Raw genomic sequence first — 27,301 nt, forward strand, 5'->3', positions numbered from 1 at the left:
TTACAGAGCCAATATTCAAGGAAGGCAATTCCTCCGGTCGCATTGTGTTCCCGATATGCCAGCCATCTTGGGTATGAACCACTATGAGCGCTGCGGCCTTGCTGGGCCATGGTCAAAGTGAAATCAATAGAGTCAAATTGACCATGCACATATGGCTCGCCATCGATGGGAAGGCCAGTGATGGCGAGGATGTCCAACAGAGTAATGCTCATTTGACCAAATCTGAAGTCAAATGTATTGGTTGCGGTATTCCAGAAACAGAGGAAAGCAGCGAGTGGCGAGCAATTACCACCGCGAGGAAGATGGAAGCACAGATCAATAGTGTGGGTGATACCTGCAGCATTCCAGCGACCTAGATCTCGCGCCCGCGCCTCGCGATACCAAGAAATCTCCTGTGCACTAATGGAGGATGGCCAATTCCCTATCTTGGCTCGATGGTTTTGGACACCCCAACCGCTAAAGTCTCCGGGAGTCCTTCGGAGGACTAGAATGGGTCGTCGGACAGGAAGACCGTACATGGCGATGGCATCATCTGGGATAACACCTTGCGGTGCTGGGCCTAACCCGGTGTGGTGATCGGAAAAACGAAGGAGTAGGGGTCGGTGAATAGTGGTCTCTAGATGAATGCGAGCACCGATACTGGTGCCCCAGATCCGAGCAGCCGTTTCGTTCAATTCTTCTTCCTGATCGATGATGATTTTCTTAGGGGGAGCCATTTCTGGATCGTTTGCAAAGAAAATGGAGCAGAGATGGGTTTTTCTAGGTTTAGAGTTTGAAGGAGTGTCTGATGTGACAGGGTTGCGGCTGTGCGTTTAAATAAAGAATTTTGTGAGGGAAACGATGCGACAGAAGGCGTTTCGCAAATGAAGGGACGCGACCCTTATTAATGGCATCGTTTCAAGCGACCGACACGTCTTTCTAAGTCCCCTTCAATCAGTTGCATTTTAGCAGGCCTGATTTCGGGGCCTGGGGGGCAATGTTTGAGCCCAAAAGTAATTTTGGCGAAATCCTTTAGTGGGTCTGAGCTAGTGGGCCGAAACCTACGGCCCAAAAATGAGACTACACGGATTTGGGTTGTGATGTTGCTCATCCCGTGTTTCATAAGGAGATATCATCCTTAATTGCATGAAGATATGAGCGCTCGTGAGGGCGTGAAGATATATTTGCAATTAATACGTGCGTATCCTACTGCTCGCATCCAGCGATCACATCTAGGATTCTAAGAGGCAATTAATCTTTACCTATATTCTAGCGACGGCAGAAGTGGATAGTTATCACCCACAATTATATCAATACTATTAAGAGTTTTGATTTGATGCAAGGCCAATAACTGTGGCCCAAAATATAGTATTTCATTCTTATTAGGAAAGTGAATCTGCAGTAGCCTATATATAGAGGGTAAAGACGATACAGAAGGGCTCTCTCTCTCGAATCAATCAATCCTAGCGATTACAAAGCCTCCCCGGAGCAAACCTTCAACCCCGTTGAAACCTGGTGACCGCCCGCCAGTCCTAGTCTCCTTGCGAGCCGACTGTCAGCTTCACCAGATCAACCCGGCGACCGTACTTCCAGTCCCAGTCTCCCCAGGAGCCGACTGCGAGCACAACCGCCACTGTTACTTCCAGCGAAGCAAGGGTAACGCCCTCGCAACCCAGCGAAGCTAGAGTCACGCTTTAGCAAACCCGTGCTTCTCTCAACTTCCCAGTAATTGCTCTGCTTAGTCTACAACACTAAGTATCGATTCAGTGAACGCAAAGAGATCACAACCAAAGCCCTTACCCGCGTAAGGTAAAGAAGTCTTTTTCCGAAAGGCAAGAAAAGAACCCTGTGACGAGGTTGGTGCTCTCCTCGTCCACAGCCCTTGAAGAAGAAGTCAGGTCACGGGACTACCCCAACGACTGCACCCCGCGGTGCTGGCACGCCTGCGCAACCACTCGCCCAAAAGAGACTGTTTGCACACCAGCTGGTTTTGGAGCCAAACAATTAATAACATCACTAATCTAAACAAAACATATACATATAATATAGAGCATCAAAACAATGAATTTTTAAAGGTAATAGCAAAGTAGCTGAGATATGAAATTGGCATTACTAGTAAACAAAACAAGAAACATATTATGCATAACGAGGTTTTCAATGTGTGTGTATCTCAAGTCTCACATATAGCAAGATAAGAACATTGATATAACAAAACCAAAAGCCAGAACAACAAAAAGCCATAACCCAAAATGGGGTAAGTTCCAAAACTGCAATAGGAGATGGATAGATAATCATTATAGCCTTGGGAGACACATGGGTTTTTGGATTAAAGGTACAGACACTTTTCCTCATAGTCACCTATACCAAGAAAAACCATCGCAATCTTGCTCATTAATAATGATGTGAATGCGTAGAACTAGAATTTGTGAAGAATGGGAATTATATATAACCAAGATAGTAGAAGCCACTAAGAGAGAGAGAGAGATTCAAGAAAATGATATAGTTTCTATACAGAGGTATTGAAACAAAAAGGTTTTCATTAGAATCTCAACTATGAGCAAGCAATCAAGCTAAAGTTGAGGAACTAGTAGAAATTGCTGAAATGGAATAAAGAAACAAGCAATTACCTTATGGTCTGTGAATTGTAATTGCAGGGAAACAAAATGGAAATAGTTTTTTTTTGCTGAAATGGGTTAAAGAAGCAAGCAAGCAAGGGTGTTGGAAGATGTGCATCTAATTCCTGGATTTGCGGTACTGGTGGTAGCTGTGATGCCCCAGAAATTCGTATTTATTTTTCGAGGATTTTTCTGAATCTAAATTGTGGTTATTGGATGGTTTCGTGGCTCGTGGGCGGAGCGGAAGTGTTTCGGACGAATTTTTATTCGAAAAGTGTGGATTTAGGGGGGGTTCAAGGTTGAATTTTGATATGTTGAGATTCTCTGAAAACTTCCTTCATGAAAGTTGTAGAGCACGTCTATACAAGTTTGTGGATATGTGGAACGCGAAAATCGGAGTTCGTATGAGAAAGTTATGAGTGTTCGAAAATTTGAAAATTTACTATATATAGGGGTTTCCCTTTCGGGAAAGTTACTATTTTCATTTCGGTAAGTTTCCATTTCCAGAAACTTAGAAATCCTCTGTTCTCTCTCCTGTTTTTCTATTGACCCGACCCGGATCAGGGAGATCAGACCAGGCTTTTCCGGAGAGCTCTGATGGTCTCCGGTGACGAAACTTTCCAGATCAGTTCATCTCCTCCGTCCGGTCGTCTCTGTGGCATCCTCTAGCGGCTATATCCACCGTGTGCAGCTCAGCAAGGCGGCGCAGTTTGGTGTTTTCTAACCCGGTTGGAAAATGTAGCTCTGGCGACGTTGTGACTTCATGGTTCCAGTGGTGAGTTCGTAAGAGCCTTCCTGAGCGATCCATGGTGTTTGTTTTGATCGATTCACGTTGGAATCAGATCAACTCAAAGTGACCAGTTCACAACGGCTTGTGGAGGCAATAGGCGGCGATCTAGGCTATGTTGGCTTGAACTCCAGGTATTAAAGTTGATCTATTTGGTGTTCTTAACATTTTGGATGGTTGGGTTAATCTAGTTTTGAGTTTTGGCCGGTGGTGGTTGCACCACCGACTGTGGCAGCGTTTTGGCAGCCTTCTGTCCATGTAATGGATGGTTTATGGTTTTATATATCATCTACTCGTCGATACAAGCGTTTTGATATATAATAAGCAATTTTTGGAGATAGTATGAATATATTGTGATTTTTACGGTTTCGGACCGTTTGATGATTCAATCCGTGAGGATTTGAGCGTCTGATCGACTTGTGATTTTGGCATATCGATCGTAGAAGTATTCTGAAGACATTGGGTAGTCTAAGATGTGGTTTTACCTCGATTGGCGTCACTTTGGGGATTTTAGTTCAAAACAGGGGTTTCGGACTTAAATCATTTGTGAATTGTTACTAAGTGGAAACCGATTGTGATTAGGTACTTAACGAAGTATCCTTGGACGGTTGTTTTGCAGTTTGGCTGCTTTGTTCTTTATTAAAGACGCAGCGGGAGTTTCGAGGTAAGTAATCTCACAAGGTTCATTTATGAACGGAGTACCATTATTGTTTTGGCGTTATTTGTTTAATTGCAAACTATAGTTGGTATTAGTAGCATTCCTGAGCGAATGACTATGTATATATATTTACATGATATATATATATATATATATATATATATTCTTGTGAGTGATGTGTGATGGAATAATATGCATGATGTTCATATTATTGTTGAAGGCTACTTTTCAGGAAATAATATTGTGGAAAAAGATGTTTTTTATTATTTGAAAAGTATTGAGTTTGATGTTACATATTGAGTCAAGCGTGACTCATTTTAAATGTATTGGTCCTTGTACTAAGAGCCACAGATGGTGAGCTGAGATGGGGAAAGCCGAAATTAGATGTTTGTAACGTTTTTGGTCGGGTGCGACTTACTTAATGTTTGATTCTAAGACCAGACGGGGTCTAAAAATCATGTCACAGATGGTGATAGGTCGCAGATGGTGACCAAGGCAAGAAATCAGGAATCACGCCTTTGAGCCGGGCGAGTGGTTACGATCAGTTAGAGTTGTAGTATGTTGCTATGGTATATCATGGGGGGTAGCGGGGAGCTATCTGATGCTCATGAGTGCGTGTTTTTAAAAGGGAGTTTTGGGGATTCTTTCTTTTAAATGTCCGGGGAGACTTGTGAATCATTTTCTATTTGTTAGGTTAACGATAGATATGATTGAGGTGCATTGATATTTTGTCCAGGTTGGACCGATTTGTTGTTTTGTCCAGGTTGGACTGAAATGTTTTGTTGTGAGTTGCTTTCTATGATACGATTGATAGAAACCAAGGAGTGAGTTGTTTCTATGTTGCGTGTTTCTAAGGAAAACAAGGTGTGAGTTGCTTTCCTTATTTCGTGATTTGCGTGGGTTTTATCCCTTGCTTTGGTGTGAGTTGTTTTGAGTTACTCATACGGGCTTGCAAAAGCTTACCGGGTTTGTTATGTGACAACCCGGTGCACCATTCAAATGGTGTAGGGGTTAATCTTGTAGGTCGGGGAAATCGTAGCTGAAGCTGAGGTAGCTGGTTGGTAACAGAACAGGTAGGAAGCAAATTTTGTTGGCTTTGCCATTGTATGACTTCCGCTATGTAGTAAACTCTGAGGAGTACTCACATTTTATTTTGTTGTTGACAATTTAATTCGTAAGCTTATGTAATATATGACTCTGTGGAGCGGGTCAATATTGACATAGTAGGTTCAGGGAATCAATATGTGTGTAGTTTAAGGGGAAAAAGTTTCCAGGTATTTGATATTGATGACTGAACGTTCATGCATTATATGAGATTATATATCGATTTTTATTGTGTTAAAAATCAGGGGTGTGACAATATCAGTATATCATAGGCTTTGATAGCCATAACAGCATCCACAACATTTCATAATTGGGCCATAAAAAATCCTTCAACTCATCTAAATTACCTCGAAATCAGCACTTAAACCAACTTAATAACATCCAAATTATCCAAACCAAAATACATTTAACGAAAATTTTAGTTTATCAAGAGATTGAAAAGAAGAGCCTCACTGAACATCCAGATTAAGCCTGATACTGCTACCACCAGTACCTTAGTTTCGTGATCAATTTCATTGGTACTAAACAAATGAGGAAATAACAGCTAATCAACTACTCGAAACCAACCCAATACATGAATTCAACAGCTCTCTAGACACCATTGAAAGTACCCATGAAAGAAAAAGAGCAAAACCAAGCAAATTTCCACTTTGAAACTACCAAATGCAGCTGAAAACCAAACTCAACTCAAAGATTGCAACTCAAATCTTCACATCCAACCCACGAAAGAAAAATGGCTTACCTTATCGACCTCAAGTTTAACCACAATTTAATGCGAAGAGCTTCTGAGTTGTAGTCAAGAACTGACTTGAAACCACAGAAGCGGAGGGTATGCCATCTCACTTCTAGGTCAGGAAGCAGGGAGTCACGGATGTTGCCAAATCTTTCTTCGAGTGAAACCCACAGCCTTCTGGGGTCTTCTTCATTCATATGATGAGTCATTATGATGATGGCTTTCGTCTTATTTGCCTTTAAGGCTACTCTATTTGCTTCCAAAGCTTGAGCTTGCTCAACAGTTAGCACGTCCTGACTAGGCTTGAGAATCATATCCTGGATTCCATCGGCCTTGAGATGCTGGCGGACATCCCGAACCCACCTGTGATATCTAGAGCTAGTTGTTCCCAATGGAGCAAAGTCCAATTTGTTCAGGCTAGTCATCCTGGAAGAGAACAAGAAATTATGGTTAGCTTCGGAGCGTAAAAGGCTACCACAAAAAACATATAAAATTTCTGAGCGTAGTAGCTCCCAAGAAATTATGAATTTCTGAGCGTAATCGCTTCTAAGAAATTAGGAATTTATGAGCGTAATCGCTTCCAATAAATTCAATTCCAAGAGGTATTGAATTATATCGAAACAATGACGTAAGTGGTCGATCATAAATTTTTTACAAACTCTAAGTTTGGAGATCTCAACAAGCACCAAGCTTGGAGTGGGCACGAACCCCCAAAGTTTGACTTAATTAGGTCTCCCCTATAATGAAGAAAGGGGGTAGAAGAAGGGAGTTTACAAGTCCCCGAGAAAAAGAAAAGAAAAGAAATAAAAATTTCAAAAACGGAAACTTTTAGTAAAAAATACCTTTAAATAGGTAGCCGAAAAATTTGATAGGAAAAAGTCGCCTAAAAAGTCCCCGGAAAGTCGCCGGAAAGTTGACAGGAAAAGTAGCAGGAAAGTTGACTTGAAACGGTCAACCAAATTGACCGGTGCTGATGTGGCACTGTGGTCCTCTATTAACGTGGCACTGGTGTCCGGTTGCTGACGTGGCAGTGTGACGTGGCGTGCTGACTGGCTGGCTGACGTGGATGGATGGGCTGGGCCTTGACTTCCTCTGGGCTGGTCTCTCCTTTTTTTTTTCCTTCTTTTTCTGCAGTGGGCTGCGTCAGCCCCTTTTTCTTATGGGCCGCTGATTACACGCATTTTTATGCATGTAATTATATCCAAAATACTAGAAATAAGCTAATACTTGAGCAGTTGAGCCAATTATAATGTAGTTAATCCAATTTTATTTGTTTTGCAGAAAATAAGCGGAATTACGGAAATTATGAGAAATTGATGCGAAAATGGAGCTAGTTGGAGTTCCTAACAAAAGGACAAAATTGTCAATACGGGCCAACCATGTCAATGCCAATCACGGAAGCGGAATCCAAGTGCCTTAAATAGTATGGGCGAAAGTATATGGAGAAGAGAAAAGGAATGAGAAGAAGAAGAAAAAATGAAATGAGAGAATTATGTTAAGGAAAATGATTTGTGGCCTCAATGAGGCCTAAGATTTATGGCCTCAATATTAGGTGTCATGCCATGTCACCTACACACATCACCTATTTGTCAAATCATGCAATGTAATTCTTGAGAAAAATACAATTTTAGCCTTCCAAAATCTAATGACTCCAAGTTATTTGTATTTTTTTTTCTAAAAGAAAAAATTACTTTGTCTTTTTTTCTTTTCTTTTCATTACACTTATGCTTAGATTTAAATAACAATGTCAAGAATAGAAAAAATTTCATGTAATTCAATCAATAGATTTGCACATACATTTGATCAATAGATTTGCATAATACATGTATATGAGTTCAACCTTTGTTGCGTTTCTGTAAATTTTGAAAATATAATGTGAAAAATACATAGTTATATCATTATATATGTTCTTATGTTCATTCTCTTCTCTTTATGTAGCTAGGGTTTAAACGTTATATTTTAGTTTGTTATTTTCTGTTTGTTTATTTTCCTTATATTTAGATTGTAGATGATAATTAATGAATGCTACTAACATGAAATTTTTTTTCTTACCTCTTAATTTAGACATATGTATTTTCCAAATTCAATTTATTAATGCTATTTTTTTGGATGAAATTAATCAATAAAGTTATTACCTATTTCTTGACACCTAATTCAATATATTTATGCTATTTGGAAAGAAAAATTATAGGAAAGAATTTAAATAAATGAAGAAAAATATTGGTTAAAGAATTTGTAGACATATCTCTTAAATTAATGCATAATTAATAGGTGATTTTTTTTTCGTCACCTAATTAAATTCATTAATGTAATTGATTCACCCCTAACATCTAAAAGGAAATATAAAAGGGTAAAGTTGGTGTTGCAATAGTATGATGTGGCAAGATATATTATGTGAAATGGAAAATAAAATTAGTATTTGCTTACATGACATGACACCTAGGATTTGAGGCCATAAATCTTAGGCCTCATTGAGGCCCTATATCATTGATTTGATTAATTTTTAATCATTAATATGATTAATTAATGTAGTTAAGCTGCTTAAGCCATCAGCCCATCACCCTTCACGTTCATGTGCAGCAAGCAATTAAACTTAATTGCTTCAGCCAGTTAAATGCTACCACGTGGCAGTTCTTATCTTTTTCTAGCTCTCACGTGAACAACTGCCCTAGGCCATTGACTTGGTTCATAAACTCTTCGCAAGCGTACGAATCGTTGTCAAGTAAGGGAAATATTAAAACCTTGATTATCGTACCTCGGGGATTAGGTGTTGGACCTAACCGAGGTAATTGGCGCTAGAGTGACTCAAAAGCATACAATGAAAAAGTAAAAATAAAAATAAAATAAAGTAAAATAAAATAGTCACAAGGCACCAAGCCTCGGCAATGCTCGGCTTAGCTCACACTAAGCCTAATCAAAGCCACTAACTTGTAGCCCTAATGAGTTATGCACAATGGAAGGTAGAATGTTGTTTGGGAGTTTTGAATTGGGAATTAACGAAATTAAATGCAAACTAAAATAAAAGCAAACAACTAATTATCAAGCAAGAAATTAAATTTGGATTTTCAAATTAATGGGAATATGAGAGTGTCGGGTGATTCACACTAACTATCTTGCAAATATCGGTGCCAATTTCATAAATGCATGCATTTCCTATATGTGTCAAGTCCCGTATCTAGTACCGGTCAAGGCTACTAAACCAATTATCCTTTCGGTGTATCGATTATGCCGGTTAGGGCCACAATCAACTCTCTAATTTGGGCATTACGCCGGTTAAGGCCGCAATATCCTAAATTAGAGGCCTAGAGTGCAAGATAATAGAGACCCAAGCAAGCTTAGCTACAATTAAGCTAGCTAATGGTTACCACACTTAAATCCTAGATGCAACAAGACCAATAAGTTGTCAATTTATCAATCCATTCATCACAATTGCCCACAACATAATTTCAAAGGGTGACAAAGCCTAGAAACATGCTTCTAAGGACCAATAAATTCGGATTTAAAGCATACACAATGAAAATTGCATTTATTAAAATTAAAGCATCAATATTTATACAAGATGAGTTAGGGCTTCACAACCCTAACTCCCAAAATTGAACTACTCACTATCCATAGTTAAATACATCATCAATAGCAAATAAAATTATGGAATAGATAATAAGGAAGAGATGGGAGAATTAGCTTGGTCACTTCTAGCTATGAGCTAGTATGAACCAAATAATTTCTTCACCCAACTACCCAAAATAGAGGTGTGGTACTCTTGATGATGATTCCCTTAAAGCCTTGAGTGAGTCTTTCAAAATTCCCAAAATAAAACTAAAGAAACTAAAGAAAATGAAAAGGGAGGAGGAGAGGATAGGAGAAGAGAATGAGAAAAGAGAGCAGCCCAAAGGGGCTGCCTCTGTTTTTGGTTTTCTGGTGCGGCTACTGCTCTGTGGTTACCCCCAAGAGGAGAATAGGTCGTGGAATATATATCTTCAAGAGAGAGGAGGGAAAAGGTTGGATGAGTGGCTGATGTTGGTTCAGAAAAAGGGTCAGGGACACGTGGCTGGGAGAGATTTGAAGGATGAAGTCTGGGTTGCAGGGAAAAATAAGAGAGAAGGTAGAGAAAGTGGTCTGCCACGTTTTAGCCTTTAATTGGCTCAAGTTGAACAACTTAATTAAACATAAAACGTGAATATGGCTATGGGATGTGGCTGACATGATTAATTAATCATAAGGGCAAATGGATGTGGTCTAGCACATGGTGGTGAGAGAAAAGCCACACTAACATCAGAAGCCAAACACACGTGCACCATTTCCTTGTTGGTTTAATCAATCAATCATGATTGATTAATTAAACAATAACCCTTTATATATATAAATATATATATATATATATATATATATTTTCCTTCTCTCCTCATAATTTCAAGTGCATGGGCACAATTATGAATAATTTCATTCAGCTCCTTTTCTGACTTTGACCGTGGTTGACCGCATCAATAATTTCATTTTTTTCTCGAAAACTCCAATTTCGCAATATTTTCTTCCATTTCTGCAATTCCGCTTATTTTCTACACAGTAAATAAAAATAGATTAATTACATATTAATTGACATGAGGATTTGCTTATTTATAGTGTTTTAGATATAATTATACGCATGTAAATGCGTATAATCACACCCCCACACTTGAACTTTGCTTGTCCCCAAGCAAACTAAATGTAAATTAATAACCAAAAATCTATTGACTCAAGCATATATCCTCAAACATAAAGAAAGTGCGGTATTAGCCTTTCCAACCATAACCCTCGGAGAACTAATTATGTATATGACCGTGAGGTTGACGAAGCACAACATAAGATTTATGAATTTGTAAGGCAATTAAGATGCACATTTGAGAAATGCTCAAGTATATGCATGTGTTGACCATGTGTCAAATTAATCCACCACAATCAAATAGGCATATAGAAGACCCGATATAACCCACTAAACTCACATAGGTTCACTAAATATTACCGCTCAAGTGTTTAGGGGCTATATGTGTTCACTCAAAAGCAATTTCACAACACGCACCGCCATATGCTTGCTCTTCGATCTCATCTCCGCTAGGTAACCCACAACATTCAAGATCAAGAGGTCTTTTATTTGGTTGTAATGGGGCTAAGGGCAAGTGGCTAATAGAAATGAAGGATAAGGAAATACAAAGTCCATAGAAATCGGTGAAGCAACTCTCTCTTGTAGAGATTTAAGACTTTTGCTTTCGAATGCTAAATCACTCGCTATAATCCCAATGTACAACCCGCTAACTAAACTATGTTATACTTTTTCTTTTTTTTTTTCAAGACAACTTTTTTTTTTTTTTTCTTTTCCTTTTTTCCTTCAACTTTCTTTTTATTTTCACAACTCTTTTTTTTTCTACGTAATACTCCTTTTTTTCTTTACACAACTTTCTTACTTTTTTTTTTTCTTTTCCTTGAACTTTCTTTCTTTATACAAATCACTCATCCCCACACTTATTCTGTTGTAACCTCACACTTTTGACTTTTTCTTTTCTTTTGAAGCACTCAAACATAAAGTCATTCTCTCGAATCGCTTCACCAACTACCATGGAAGGGTAGGATAAAAGTGTATAGGCTAGGTAGGAATTTGTGGTGGTAATGAACAAAAAGGCTAAATTATAAATAGGCTCAAAGTGGCAATCTAGTGATAAATATTTTTGGGCACATGCTTCTTTGGCCATGGTGGTATATAGTCCTAATGCCTCCATCCTTTCTATCATGTCGCAAGCTAAAAGTAGCCTTGAGAGGTCTCAAGCAAGTTCTAGATACGCATTGTCATGAAATTGTACACACATGAAAGAATAAGTGAATGAACGATGCATACACTATAGATATAGGCACAAAAGCTCACAAATAAGGGCATGCAAGTCAATCAAATCATCTATATGCTTCTCTAATTATGATGAACCAACCTAACCATAGGCTATGTGCACACATATAGTCAAGCATAGATCACATATACACTTAATCACAAAACAAATTCATAGTCCTAGATCATGCTCAATCTATCCACAATCATAACAAGTTAAGTCCATGGCTCGTCATTGGGGTTGGAAAAGGCATTAACCACTAAAATATAATTACAAAAAGCTAATCTTTTTTTTTTTTTTTGATAGGGCGCCCGAGCCCTCACCCCCACACTTAAAACCAACATTGTCCTCAATATTGTAAAGTGAGCTTGAAAGCTAAATCCATGTTGGACTTAGGCATGAGAGTGAATTCCGGGCGAAGGCACAAAATTTAACTACGAAAATGGAAATCTAAATGCGGAGAAGAGATGCGAAAACCCCCTTTGTTGACCCTCCATTGCTCACGACCTTCGGAGAAGACAAATATAAGGCACCAACCTCAAGGCACACGACCTTGACTTCCTTAACGTATGCTCCAAGCTAGCTCTAGGTGCTCATGAAAGATCAACTCCATTGAGAAATGTATAGTGTCCAAAGAGCAATGCGTCACACAACAACCACTTCAAAGAATAAGGACCAAGGTCCTCCATTAAGATCATGGCCTTGAATACATCCAACACACTCCACAACTGCCCATAGATTATCCTTCAAAGATGAAATGAAGTGCAAAGAAGTCCAACCAACCCGAGTGAACAAAACTAGTGAGTGCAGAAAACTTCCAGCAATGACCTTTCTGTCTTCAAATGCCCATATCTCATACTCAGAAAGTGATAATCAGGTGAGGCTACTTTAAATGGAAAGTAGACTCAGAAAGCTTTCTATCCATATAAAGTTAGCCACCTATCTCTAATTGAAATGCAAATTAAAGCTGGTCAAACTTGCTAATCTGTCATGAAGTTTTCTGCTGACCCTCAGTCACCAAAACTGCAATTTATGAAGCTCCAGAGGTGAAAAGAGGGTGAGACCAACTAGATATAAAACTAGACTCATGAATCTACCTTCAGTTAAAATTTCACTTAAAAATCAATAATGAGTCAAAAATCGTTGGCCTCCAAACTCATTGATCTGTTCTGCAGTTTCTGCTGTGCCCTGCTTCTGACCTCTGTTACTTGGAGCACTATATCTGAAGCTATGAAGGTTCAAATAAAAAACTGTTTCTCCTGTATATAGAAGACATATGTAGACACATCTCTGAAAAATTTTAGCTCCAAATTGCTTGGGATGTAGAAGGTGTAGCTTCCCAAAGTGACTCTACAGTAGCTGTCTCTGTTTTGACCTTCACATATTGACCACCAAATAATTGAAGTTCCAGAGACTCAAAATGGCTCAAATTTTGGCACAAGATAGCAGACATCTAGAAGAATAGCTCCAGAAAATTTCAGCTGAAAATAGCATGTAGAATGGAAGCGATAGTCACCCAAATTCAACTGAATTTTCAGGACAGAAACTGCTCACCGCCACATTCATTCTTTCTCCACATTTCAAACTCCGGACACCTCCCATCCTCCAAAAAGATGGCCAAATAGCCTTATTGATGAAAAATAAACCAGGAAATTTCAAAACCACCTAGGGTTGCCTCCCTAGAAGCGCTTGTTTTTAAAGACCCCAAGCCGGTCTATAGAACATGATCGTTGTCAAGGTGGATACTTCTCAAGTACGACCACCCTATTGTTTGGGGCTAAGGGACTCATCGATGTGTCATAGAGACAAGACCAAGAACTACCTAAGAATACTCCAATTGGTGGCCAAAAGTGTAGCTTTTTAGTATTCCCCCTCTTCTCAATTTTTCTTCTAGGAGCCAACCTTGCCTTCTCCTTCTTAAGTGGATTAGAAATGATGCTCATAGGAACAATAGGTGGTTGAAGCTCTTGAGAGTGATGGGAAAGGGTGAGTGCAAGTGCTTCATTTCCTTTCCAATCCATCACCTCATTGTAGAAACATTGACCACTTAATGGTGGATTGAGAGGTGAAAGTACCTTGATCTCAATCCTCTCATTAAGAATGTAAGTGCTCAATATTCTACAATCCACCTTAGGAAGTTCATGATGGATTTCCGTGGATGTGGGAGGAGAGAAAGTCCTTGGCTCTTCAATTTCTTCATCATCACAAGGTATTGAATGACTCTCTTTCTCTTTGGGAATATCGACCTCAACGATTAAGGGATCATGGTGTAATTCTTCAAGCTCCACATCTTCCTCACTAGACAAGCTATCCTCTTCTTTGGAATCAACTTCATATACCTCCTCTTCATTGTGAAGATTAGATTTCCAATATTGCACCGGTTCCTCCGAAGTGTAGTCTCTCACCCCACTTGCATTGAAACTTTCATAACCAACCTCAATTTCTTGTACATCAACATCACTATCATCATTTTCAACTTGCATAAAGGATTCTTGCTCAAGATGCTCGATATACACTTCTTCTCTTGAAATAGGCTCCACTTGGTCAAAGAAAGATTCATGCTCATAAATGGTGAAGGGTGGCTCTTGTGCAAGACTAGTCTCAAGTTGCTCATTGGAATGTGCAAGCATTTCTTGAGAAGCTTGCAATTGAGCTTGTGAGGCTTGCAATTGGGCTTGGGAAGCTTGCAATTGAGCTAGCAATTCTTCAAGAGAAGGCTTCCTAGACTCATACGCTTGCTCATGAGGATATGCTTCGGGAACCATGGTCGTTGTAGTATAGTGGTAAGTATTCCCGCCTGTCACGCGGGTGACCCGGGTTCGATCCCCGGCAACGGCGCCATTGACTTGATACACATTTACGCAAGCGTACGTATCATTGTCAAGATAGGGAAATATTATGCCCAAAGTTTATCGTACCACGGGGATTAGTGGCTAACCCACAATCCTTGGGTAATCGGAAATAAAGACACTTAGCAAACAAAGAAAAGAAAAAGAAAATAAATAAAAAAGTTAATCTAAGGCACCAAGCCTTAGCAATGCTCGGCTTTGGTTTTCACCAAAGCCTAATCAAAACTAAGAGCCTAGTGGTGGATATAAACAAATGAGTCGAAAATTGTAGGAAGTTTTGAATTGTGAATTAATTAAACTAAACGCAACCGAAAAGTAAACTAAACAACTAATTAACGAACTAGAAAATTAAATTTGGGTTTTCAAATTAATGGGAATATGGGAGTGTTGGGTGATTCACACTAACTATCTTGTAAATATCAATGCCAATTTTACAAATGCATGCATTTCCTATATGTGTCAAGTCTCGTATCTAGTACCGGTTAAGGCTACTAAACCAATTATCCTTTCGGTGTATCGATTATGCCGGTTAGGGCCACAATCAACTCTCTAATTTGGGCATTACGCCGGTTAAGGCCGCAATATCCTAAATTAGAGGCCTAGAGTGCAAGATAATAGAGACCCAAGCAAGCTTAGCTACAATTAAGCTAGCTAATGGTTACCACACTTAAATCCTAGATGCAACAAGACCAATAAGTTGTCAATTTATCAATCCATTCATCACAATTGCCCACAACATAATTTCAAAGGGTGACAAAGCCTAGAAACATGCTTCTAAGGACCAATAAATTCGGATTTAAAGCATACACAATGAAAATTGCATTTATTAAAATTAAAGCATCAATATTTATACAAGATGAGTTAGGGCTTCACAACCCTAACTCCCAAAATTGAACTACTCACTATCCATAGTTAAATACATCATCAATAGCAAATAAAATTATGGAATAGATAATAAGGAAGAGATGAGAGAATTAGCTTGGTCACTTCTAGCTATGAGCTAGTATGAACCAAACAATTTCTTCACCCAACTACCCAAAATAGAGGTGTGGTACTCTTGATGATGATTCCCTTAAAGCCTTGAGTGAGTCTTTCAAAATTTCCAAAATAAAACTAAAGAAACTAAAGAAAATGAAAAGGGAGGAGGAGAGGATAGGAGAAGAGAATGAGAAAAGAGAGCAGCCCAAAGGGGCTGCCTCTGTTTTTGGTTTTCTGGTGCGGCTACTGCTCTGTGGTTACCCCCAAGAGGAGAATAGGTCGTGGGATATATATCTTCAAGAGAGAGGAGGGAAAAGGTTGGATGAGTGGCTGATGTTGGTTCAGAAAAAGGGTCAGGGACACGTGGCTGGGAGAGATTTGAAGGATGAAGTCTGGGTTGCAGGGAAAAATAAGAGAGAAGGTAGAGAAAGTGGTCTGCCACGTTTTAGCCTTTAATTGGCTCAAGTTGAACAACTTAATTAAACATAAAACGTGAATATGGCTATGGGATGTGGCTGACATGATTAATTAATCATAAGGGCAAATGGATGTGGTCTAGCACATGGTGGTGAGAGAAAAGCCACACTAACATCAGAAGCCAAACACACGTGCACCATTTCCTTGTTGGTTTAATCAATCAATCATGATTGATTAATTAAACAATAACCCTTTATATATATAAATATATATATATATATATATATATATTTTCCTTCTCTCCTCATAATTTCAAGTGCATGGGCACAATTATGAATAATTTCATTCAGCTCCTTTTCTGACTTTGACCGTGGTTGACCGCATCAATAATTTCATTTTTTTCTCGAAAACTCCAATTTCGCAATATTTTCTTCCATTTCTGCAATTCCGCTTATTTTCTACACAGTAAATAAAAATAGATTAATTACATATTAATTGACATGAGGATTTGCTTATTTATAGTGTTTTAGATATAATTATACGCATATAAATGCGTATAATCAGCCATATATATTCATCTCTTCCTCTCGGCCGCAGAGAGACACAGACTACCCCATTACCCCCTCTCTCTCTCTCTCTCTCTCTCTCTCTCTCTTCTTCTCCAACACACCATTTCTTCTCCTCACCAAGATTCATTTTCCTCCTCACCAAGATTCATTTATCACCTCACCACACTACTACAATAAGTTAATCAGACGACAGACATTTTGTGTTGTGTGATGACCAACTTCACTGTGGTCTAAACGAGTGTTGTGTGACAATACTTTGCTCAACAGAATACCTGTTTCTGTTGTGTGAATTCTGCACAGGCATGTGCCTGCCATGACATGCGCGGGGATGCCGCGGCACCGTCAGACAACAGAAAAGGAAATTTTCCGTTGTCTGAGATTCATAACACACAACAGATATAACTCATTCTTTGTTGTCTGAGACTAATAACAGACAACGGATATAACTTAATATTTGTTGTCTGAGGTAAGTAACACACAACTGAAGTAAAATTATCTCGCTTGTCTGTTGATTACTCAGACAACAGTGATCATTTTATTTCTGTTGTGTGTTATGAATCTCACACAACAGAATTTTGTTTTCTTTTGTTGTTGGTTGTTAGTTCATACAACAACTATATTTGGTTAACTGTGGTGTGAATATCGGAATCAAATTGGCTAACAACCAATGATTGTTGTGGGAAAAGCCTTAATTTTGAACTCTTTTATAGTCATACAACACATTGTTATGTGTTGTGTTGTATGAATGAAACTTGGGCAACAAGAAGAATATCCATATAAACGTTTTCCTGAAATAATGCTCAATATATGACCATAGAAACAGTACTACAATCCTTATAATTCAAGCTAGGGACAACATAGATTGAGTCTGTACTTGTAAAATGTTCTAGCTAGGAAGACCTAAACTACATAGATTACTCCTGCTTTCTTTTAATGCACCTTCATTTGTTCTTGCAGAAGCTCTCTTGTAGGCAAAGATGATAAGCAGTCTTTTGATCTCTTAAGCCATTGATCCTACACATGATGGACAAGGACCCTGCAGAAGCTCTAGTATTGACTCCATTTCTGCTCATCCAGTGACCTTACCCTTTGAACACATTCAAGACTCCGGCTGATTGAAACATTCTTCAACAAGTCCTAAATGCTCTGCCCACAGTGTCATTCTGTACCCATATATCTACAAGTTTGCAACCATGCAGATTATAATAATTTTTTACATTAGCTTCTTGTGGCCATGCATTCAAAATGACATTAATTGCTTGCTGCTGTTGAAGGAGCTAGCAGACCTCATATTCCTTTTTTACCGATAAGCTCAATCCAATTTGAACAAATTAGTTGACCTATACTAACTCGAAAACTAAGAGCAACAAATAAATAAACATTTCATTGTATCACCCACCCCAGATTTAAAGTAGCCGAAAAAGCTTCCACCTTTACCTAAATTTCAACATCACAAGCAATCAAAATCCAATTTCAACAGCAAATTAATCAAATATCATTACCACATATTCATATCAGAGCACACCTCATCACCGACATAACAATAAAGACAAAATGAAAAGCAAAGTGGATTTTAAAATGCAAACAAAAAGTTTTGTATCAGTTTGTAAAGTCAATAACAGATCTACCAAGCTAGACATGAAAGTTTTCACAATATTTATAGCGGTGTTTGGAGCATTCTCTTCATAATCTCTATGACACTTAGAGATAGACCGGTTTGTTGTCATACATCATACAAACCAATCTGAAAATGCCCAAAGAAATCACTATCATAATGTGAATGCAAAGTAACGAAATATTTAGAGGAAAAAAATAGGCTGTTACCCAAAAAATTCTAAATAGCAGAACCTGTCTTCCAAACTCAACTACCACTCTAACTGTCTGGAATGTTTCCCTGAAATAATAAACAAACAAAATTCAATCTTTAGAACTATGTAATACAAATTACGCTCAAAATATATGCTTGCTACAAAAAGAAAACTACCAATATTCACTTGTTACTAATTCTGCCTTCATCTTCTCTTAAAATCTATTATTAAAACTGTTTCCTTACATTAGGCAAGCATATGTATGTGGATATGTGCAGTTGGTAAATTTGCCAAGTATGTGAATGGAGCATCTGCATGGAGTAATGAAGTAAAAAAATAAGTGTGCAGTTTCATCTATTGTCTGCCACATTACTCTTACCGTCTTATCACATTAATTTACATATACATTATTTTGACAATACTATGCTTTGCCATTTCAGAGTTCCTTTTTGCTTACACTTGTCTATTCATTCACATGCAACTGATAATTCCAGTGTTACTAATGCTCACTACCTAAATTTCTTTTGGTCTCATTCACAAGCTTAAGTGCATACTCTTTTAGCTTATGTGTATCATTTATAGTCATGCACTCGATTACTATGGTGCCTGTGCCTGTTTGCTAGTCATCATATATAAATCTGCAGCTTTCATGACCAGTGTTCAGAAGAAAACTGTTGTGGTAATCCGGCCAAGAATTTGGTTTGGCTATAGAAGTTTCAATCGAACAACAAAAAAGTATAAATCAATGATTCACTCAGAGAAGCAGGAAATGAGGTTAGTTTTTATGAATATATGTCTATATATTTGTGCACGGAAGAGTTCAAATTGATTTCCTTGGGGTGGGCTCATGTAATATTGCAACCCCAAAGCATCTCCATCCATGTTTTCTGTCTTTTTCACATACTACTGATACATGATGAAATTCATTAGAAGAATTATGGGTTACTGGAAAAAATATGTCTGGCTATAAGCATAATCATACAACTCCACACCTAAGCTAATTCTTATGCATTTTAAATGAACAAAGATAAGCATAATCATACAACTCCACATACTAGATTAGAATCTAAGCTATAAAGAAAGTTTTGTTTTCCCTACCTCAACCCTTCAAAATCAGCAGCTAAGAGAACCAAGCAAAAGCAAACCAAGCTCAACACCCAGCTTGTACCTTAGCAATCCAAGTCCCCTAATTGATATTCATGATACAAATCATACTTCCATTTATTTCGAAAGAGCTTAAACAAGATGACTAGTTTGAGAAAGACAAGGTAGCTAGCTGCATAAAGAGGAAGAAATTTCAGTTTCCTTGACAATGAAAACTCATGGTGAATTCTCTTTTCTCTTTTGTCTTGGTAGCTAGTTATGGGTTGATTGTCAATGAATTAGATAGTAGACTCATTGGTACCAGAAAAGAAGAGTGTAGAGAAAAGGAGAAGGAGGAGGAGGAGAATACGTGTCTAGTTGAAAGAGGAGAATATAAGGGAGAGGTTGATGGACAGAGGAGATTAATCAAAGTGTCTCATTGCAATTTGGGTGGCTAGATGCACACTACTACAAAAAAGTAGCGTAAAATATGAGGACATGATCAGTAAGGTTATAAAAACATGCCAACGAACTGCAAGCTTATTATACTAGGTGAAAGTCTAATTCCTAGAGTTTAATTCACAATAATCACTTACCAAAGAGTTATGAACAAGCCTGCTAGCTGCCTAGAACTCATACATTCATAAGTTTTTCCTTCTTCAAAAGCCTTACCTATATTATCCAGCCACCAATGTCCAACAGAACTCCTTTCAAGCCCTACCTACAAATGGAATAGAAAATGGTAAATAAATTAATGTACACACACAGAGAATTAGAGACAATATCCATGTACATAATATACATATCAAACGACGACCTTTTATTTGCCTACTATCTACAATATATCAATTTCCAGCACCCAAGTAATAAGAAAGCTAAAAGATACTTCTTTTCCCACCCAATTAAAGTGAAGGGTTATGTGAGGCATTCCATCGAATAGGTAGTGTGCGCTAGAAAAAAGATGACCCAGTTCTAAAACAAGCAAAATATTATATGTATTTCAATTCTAGAAACTGCAAATTTACACATGAATCAAAATCCCAATAATCAAGCCATCTGAAAAGGATGTAATACCAGACTCATACCAGATATCACCCAAATTCAATGAAACTAGGCTGCAATACTGTAAAAAGAAAATAAAAATCATAAGCATTTCTCAATTCACATTACCAGAAGCATTTCTCAATTCAGCCTATTACCATATCTCAATAAACCAAACGAATGGGATCTCGATAAATCATATGCAGAATGATAAAGCATTTACCCAAGCAACAACATCCTTGTTCTCCCTTATCCATTTGAAATCTATTGCTTTCCACTGCGGTTTCATACCTACAATCCCCAAACAAACAATAAAATAAAATAAAATTTTTAACTAAGCATAATCTAAAGAACTCTACTTTATTCAAAAACCCAACGAGCTTATGAAAAGAGAGAACCTTTCTCATCTGGGCTTGTTGCTTTTGGTGCTGTAGCGACAGTGGCTTGTACGGCCGAGGCTGATAAGCCCTTGACGAAGAAGATAGGAACTTGAGGTCTTGGTGTGTGGCTATGGCAGTAGAGGAAGGTTTTGGATAATGGTTTGAAAACGGAGCGGAAAGAAGAAGACGGGTTGCGGTAAAGGAATTGGGGCAAGCTTGAACGTGTGTAAGGTTTGAACCCATCAGGGTCATCCTCATCGTTGTTAGATTCATCCTCATGCAGCTCTTCGGTGGTTCCGAAACGACGACGTTCAGTAGTGGCGACACCGCATCCTCAACACTAGAAGAATCGGGAATTGAGGTAACAGCCTCAGCGCCGCCGTCACGCTCAAGAGGCTCAGAATTTGGACTTTCCATGTTGTTGTTCATCTCACTAGTGCTCGATTACTCGGAACCCTAAAGCATTCAATTTGAATCCAATTTTTTCAATTGAGGGAAAGTTTGGTATGGATTTTGAAAAACTGAGAGGAAAATGGAGGAAACTGAGGGATTGAATTAGTGGTTTGGATTTAGGGATTTGGATTACAAGCGAGGAGGGCACAGGATTTGCATTTTGGATAAGAAGGGAAGAGAAGGTGGCGAAGAAGGTGACTGAGAGGGTCGAGACGGGTCGACAGGTTCGAGAAGGTCGAGAGAGGCTTTGTTTTCTTCTCTTTCCACTTTACAATTAGGCCTAGATATGGCTAGGTCTTTGGGACACAATTAACTCTCGTTAAATTCTCAAGTCACTCCCACAACGTTTCTGTAACAAACTGTTGTAGGAATGCAATACATAAAATCAAAATACCAAAATATGGAGGGAAATATGCCGCCCACAACATTTTGGCTCAAAATCTTACTGCCTATGTTCCCACTTCACACAACAGAAAATTATAATTATGTTGTCCAATTTCTACAACTTGTGCTAGGCCTATCTAGGGGAAGACATTCAAGCAAGCTTTCTCAAACTTTGATGCTTAGTTTTTCAATCACACAACGGAAATAGTAAAACCCGTTGTCCTAGTATCCCAAATTTCAGTATTTCAAGAGCTAACCAAGACTCCAAAGTGGAGGGAAATCTGCCGCTAAATTTTTTAAGACTCAGACGACAGACATTACTTAATTCCGTTGTGCAATGTTATTTTGAATAAAAAGTTATCACTTTGTTGGCATTCACACAACAGAATATAACAAGTACCGTTGTGCAATAAAACTTACTTAAACACACAACATATGATTTCTGTTCCGTTGTGTGATTAGTGTTGTGTGATTAACTTTTTGTAGTAGTGCCAAGATCCATTTTCCTCCTCACCAAGATTTCTCTTCATCAAGATCCACCTCACCTCACCAAGATCCATTTATCACCTCACCAAGATCCACTTTCTTCCTCACCAAAATTCCATCAAATCCTCATTAATTTCTCAAAGGGATTTCAAGGAACTTCAAGGGATCTCATCTACATCAAGATTTGAGATTGTGTATAGTGGGAAGCCATAAATTAAGGCTTGTCATAATTGCTCCATAGCAATTTGTGACTTGTTCTTGTTACTTTTCACTCTTCTTCACCTTTACCTCTTTAATTAATTGATGAATATTGTTGTTGATTTGTGGATGAGTTGTGAGTAGTCTATTTAGGAAGCTAGAGTTTGAGCCCTAACATAGATTTAATGTAATAAATATGTTTTGATGTAATGGTTTTCAATTTCATGTTTGGCATATGTTCTATTCTATAATATTTGGCTTAGATGGATGCTTATGAGCTTGATTAACTCTTGAATGTGTAGATGAGCATGTCTAGAACAAACTAGGGGACCTAATCACTTCTCTAATTTATAGCTAGAACACTTGTTTAGAACATGGTTAGTTATAATACCAATTTTGATTGCCGTATTGGCTAGCCTGAGAACCTTGATTCTAGGACTCTTCGCCTTTTGGTACAACTAGAGGCCCTAACAAGTAGGGCTGGGCTCGGGTCGGGCCGGGCCTGAAAATTAGTGAGACCGAGACCGAACCCGAAAATGTCGGTTCGGGCTGGTTCGGTCTTTTTGTAAACTGAAAACCGACATAAACCGAACCCATTCGGGCCGGTTCGGTTTTCAGGCTTTTTCGGGCCCAAACATTTATTTTCAGTTTTCCACCGAAAAACAAAAATGAAACATTTTTTTTTCCTTTTCTAATGCCCAACACCACATCATTGTATATGTTACATGTGATCAAGATAAAGATTTCATTTAGCTACAAAATCAAAGGCGTGAAGGAGCCACGGGGCCCCTAGATGGGTCTCTTTCTGGCAACCTAATATAAGGTGTGTCACTGTGTTGTAATATATAAATTGTAAAGTATCACAAGAATTTAACTATCCTAATGGAAACTACAAGGGAACCTTTCTAGGTTGTACATTGGAACGTTTTACAAGTCATCCTGCAAAGAAAATAGAAAGGAAAACTTATGTAAGGAAAACTTTCGGGTCGGTTCGGGCTTTCGGGCCCTGAAAATATGGAACCCGAGACCGAACCGAACCGAAAATTTCTATTCTAAAACCGAACTGAATCGGGCTTTTTTCCTCTGTTCGGGTCGGGTCCTCGGTCTTTCGGGTCCGGACGCCCAGCCCTACTAACAAGGCTCTAAATTGTCCCAATTGAGTTTCTACGACCCTTGATCCAGAGTAGAAATACCCTTTAAGGAATCTAATGACCCATGAGTCTTGAAAAGTCTTGGGTACGGTTTTTGATGCCACTATGAATTGAGTGACCATTGTCGGAATATATTTGTGCATTAAATTTGGCTAGGAGGATGCCCTAGTGACCTAATTTCCATTTCTTGATTAGTTTCTATTATCTTTATTTTTAATTTTAATTTTAATTTTCAACTATTAATTTTATTTTCTTCGCAATTAAAAAAATCAAATTTCACAAACCACTTTCATTGTCCATACCATTTGGTTGTGAGTTTCCGCATTTATTTGTGGTTCTCTTGACCAATTTTAGGCTTAGTTGTTCCGAGTCGGGCATGTAAATAGCTTGGTGATATTTTTCTAGGTTTTGTTTGTTAAATTGTTGGTGACTTAGTAATCGGCATAACCAATAATTGAAGTTAGCTTTTCAATCCCTGTGGTACGATAATTTCGGGTTTAAATATTTCTCACTTCTTTGATGACCATGCCCTTATTGCGCGTAAGTTGCATTCAAGCACCAAATCAGCCGCTGGGCCTTGGGCTACCTTCTCCCTTCTTCTTTTTTCCTTCTTCTTCTTCTGCCGGTTTTTCTGCAGAAGGTTTTGGCCCTGGTTCATCAACTTCTAGGCCGGTTTTCAGTGATTTTCCTTCGCTTCCTGAATCCTGGAGTTGAAATGCTTTTGCTGGAAAAATTTGGTGGAAATAGGAGGTCCGAAAGGTGGTGAACCGGTAGAGTATTTGCTGCAGGTGGTTTGGAGCTTCCAGTGGCCGGTTCGGTAGGTTTCAGGCCGGTTCTGGTGGTTCTGCCGTAGGTTCTGGATTCGTGGGGTCGAGGGGTTGAGGGCTTCAAATTGTGTGGCGGAGGTAGAAAAGGTTTCAAGGTTTTGTATTCGGATTCAGGGTTTTAGCTATTTGTTTCAGGGTTAGGACGTCGTGCTGATAACGTGTTGAAGGAAAACTGAAATTAGGAGAGAATTGACTCGTGCTTTCATTGATAATAGGGGCCTCTTTATATAGAGAATTATAAAACATAAAATCAGAGTTGTACAAGGAAAAGTAATTGTACAATTAATCGGATATCTATGAATATCTCCAAGAATTTCTCTAACAAAACTCTATTACAACTAGGTCAAGTAACCTAGAGTTTGGGCCAGACAGATATTTTGAATTTACTTGAACAGTTTTCTAATTTTAAAAAATCATAAAAGGAAAATTGGATCATGATTTTTTAGTTTTTTTAGTTCAAAAAAGTGGTTAAAAATCATTATTTGAGAGTAGAAAAAATTATTAAAAAATAAGAACATACAATTTTAGCTAAAAATTGTCCACGATACGTTTTGGGTTTTGGGTAGAAATCATAGTCTTTATAGTCTTGGAAAAACACCTTTTTTTTTTCTTTTTTAGAAAAAGAAAATTATAAAGTTCGGTATCTGTAAAGTTGCATAAACTGGATTAATTAAGAATCTAGTTTGGATATGGCAATTCATAAAAACAACATTAAGAATGGCTGCCGAAAGAAGCTATTAGCCTCCATGCTAGTCTAATTAATCTTTCTAGATTATATGGCTTTTGTCTTATTTGAATCAAAAGCATTCGCATCTAAATCACATAGAATCCTTGGTGGGAACTTGTTTAGTCTAGGGGTTTCAGCTTATATATTTGAACGCATACAACGGCAATCACATCTAAATCACATAGAATTTAACATCTTCCATCAAAACTATATTATTCAACTATGAACCGAGGCGTATCTGTTAATCAAAGCCAAGGCATTGCTAGTCAATTGTGCAATGTTCACAATCCGACCCCTCACAACAGTCTTCAAATTCCCATTCAATCCATTTCCAGCAAACCCATCCGAGCAGGTGCCCTCATCCGTCAAGGCAGCACTAACCCAAGTTTGAACATCACTTATCATAAGCTCAAACCCAGAACTCCTAAAGTTAACCATCTTCGAAATAGACCTCTGAAGCTCGTCCACCGAGTCACTCAACAGTTCGACGCAGTCCCTCATGGCAGCAACTTCTCTAGGCTTCATGCCATGGCCGTGGGAGAGCCTTAACATCATAGTGGAGGTTGATTTAGCAGACGAAAGTGTCACATTAAGGGCTGCACAAGCAATAAGTTTAGGACTTGTTTGGATGACACTTGCTTGGCTTGAGAGAGAGGCAAGGCAGAGTTTTGGATAGGTTGTTGCACCACAAGATGTTTTAATGAACTCGGTATTGGTTTTCGGGGCAAGGTCTCTAGCTGCTGAGATTGAGCAGAATATGCTACAAGTAGTGAAGAGTAGTACTATGAGAGAAGATGTAAAGAAATGTTTAGAAAATGAGGGTTCCATCTGTTTCTGTCTGTTTCAATACTTAGGCAGCAGAGTATTTAGCAGTGGAGTGATGAAAGGAGAGGGAAAAGTACTGATTTATAGAACCAAAAAGAAAGAAGAAGCAACACCAATTTGTGATAATCCTTAGCCGTCTAGGATCAAATTAGACAAATATCTATTTTCTTTGGGGCCCCAAATGCTAAAAATACATCCTTCCTTTAGCCAGAAAGTAGTTGTTGGTGTTTTTGCTTCCTCAACTTGGAGAAATTTAAGTCTACAAAGCGATGTGAAACGAAAGCATGTTCCTTCCAGTTACGCTCATCTTTAAATTTTGTAGTTAAGCGCAGCTTGAATGGTGAAAAACATTGGCCGACTTGTGAAAATCTGCCTTTCCCCATTTTGGAGCAAATCCAAACGGAATTTATTGTCTGAAAGGGACAAGAAACGGAAGGATATCTTTGATAAAATAAGGAGGAAGTTTGAAAAATATCATATATGGAGCAAATAAAGATCATGCAAAATTATTGTCCTACAGATACCAAATGGGGCATGTCGATCAATTTTAGGCTTTTTATATTTTTAGTAGAAAGATATTTCTTGAACCTTATAGGCCTACAAATATCTTAACACTTTTTTTTTGTCAAAAAAACTCGATAATATGTTTACATTCAGCCCTTTCCCAGTGGTCTGCATCCATATGCTGTGTTAAACCATGGAGCATTGGTCCTTGATGGATCCCTTGATTGTTGGTTCTTTGTGAATGATTAGCGTTCTAAGTTCTCCAGTTTTATTCATGTTTTTCTGGCCTCCCATGTTTTATATTGACTTCCTATTCTCAAAGTAAAAGAAAAACTATGGGTAAAATCTATAATGATGATAAAATCAAGGAGTTTTGTTCATGTATAAGTGTAAAACCCAGTACATGCAACAAGACTCGTATTTTTCAATCATCGGCGAAGTTTTCAAGCTAACTAGTAAACCTACAAGGACTACAAAATTAATAACATGCATATACTTAATTAACTGCTTTTCAATCTGTGGAAATTCGACATATTTACCTTGAAGTAAATGGTGTTGCACATAGGCTTGCACACCTTGCTAGTTCCTTCAGACATTTCAGTCATTTTGAGGGTATAAAGCTAAGGACAAAAGAAAATGATACTCACGTATAACCAAATTGCTTTTCAATCTGTGGAAATTCGACATATTTACCGTGAAGCAAATAGTGTTGCACATAGGCTTACACACCTTGCTAGTTCCTTCAAACATTTTAGTCATTTCGAGGGTATAAAGCTAAGGACAAAACAAAATGATACTCACGTATAACCAAATTACAAGACTTATTCAATTAAGGAAAACTTAAAAACTGATCCATTAATGCACAGCAATGAATTGCATTTACCTCACCTTAA

At 38.2% G+C, this 27,301-nt stretch overlaps 1 protein-coding gene, 2 long non-coding RNA genes and 1 other non-coding gene across 4 annotated transcripts; 1 reads left to right on the plus strand and 3 right to left on the minus strand.

The window, feature by feature from the left end:
- The first annotated feature begins 14,494 nt into the window (after positions 1-14,494).
- TRNAD-GUC lies at positions 14,495-14,566 on the plus strand. Its single transcript has one exon. It is a non-coding gene; the product is annotated as a tRNA-Asp (tRNA).
- A 2,758-nt stretch (positions 14,567-17,324) lies between these two features.
- LOC121052814 lies at positions 17,325-19,731 on the minus strand. Its single transcript, XR_005810140.1, has 3 exons — positions 19,448-19,731; positions 18,366-18,435; positions 17,325-17,718 (listed from the first exon to the last, which is right to left on the minus strand). It is a non-coding gene; the product is annotated as an uncharacterized LOC121052814 (long non-coding RNA).
- A 259-nt stretch (positions 19,732-19,990) lies between these two features.
- Positions 19,991-20,766, minus strand: LOC112171571. Its single transcript, XR_005810128.1, has 3 exons — positions 20,697-20,766; positions 20,518-20,555; positions 19,991-20,153 (listed from the first exon to the last, which is right to left on the minus strand). It is a non-coding gene; the product is annotated as an uncharacterized LOC112171571 (long non-coding RNA).
- A 4,404-nt stretch (positions 20,767-25,170) lies between these two features.
- LOC112187048 (21 kDa protein) lies at positions 25,171-25,974 on the minus strand. Its single transcript, XM_024325678.2, has one exon. The coding sequence runs from the start codon at positions 25,905-25,907 to the stop codon at positions 25,296-25,298; it is 612 nt and encodes a 203-aa protein (XP_024181446.1). The 5' UTR covers positions 25,908-25,974; the 3' UTR covers positions 25,171-25,295.
- Positions 25,975-27,301: the final 1,327 nt, after the last annotated feature.

Source organism: Rosa chinensis, chromosome 1 (genome assembly GCF_002994745.2).
Source record: "Rosa chinensis cultivar Old Blush chromosome 1, RchiOBHm-V2, whole genome shotgun sequence".
Taxonomy (NCBI): Eukaryota; Viridiplantae; Streptophyta; class Magnoliopsida; order Rosales; family Rosaceae; genus Rosa; species Rosa chinensis.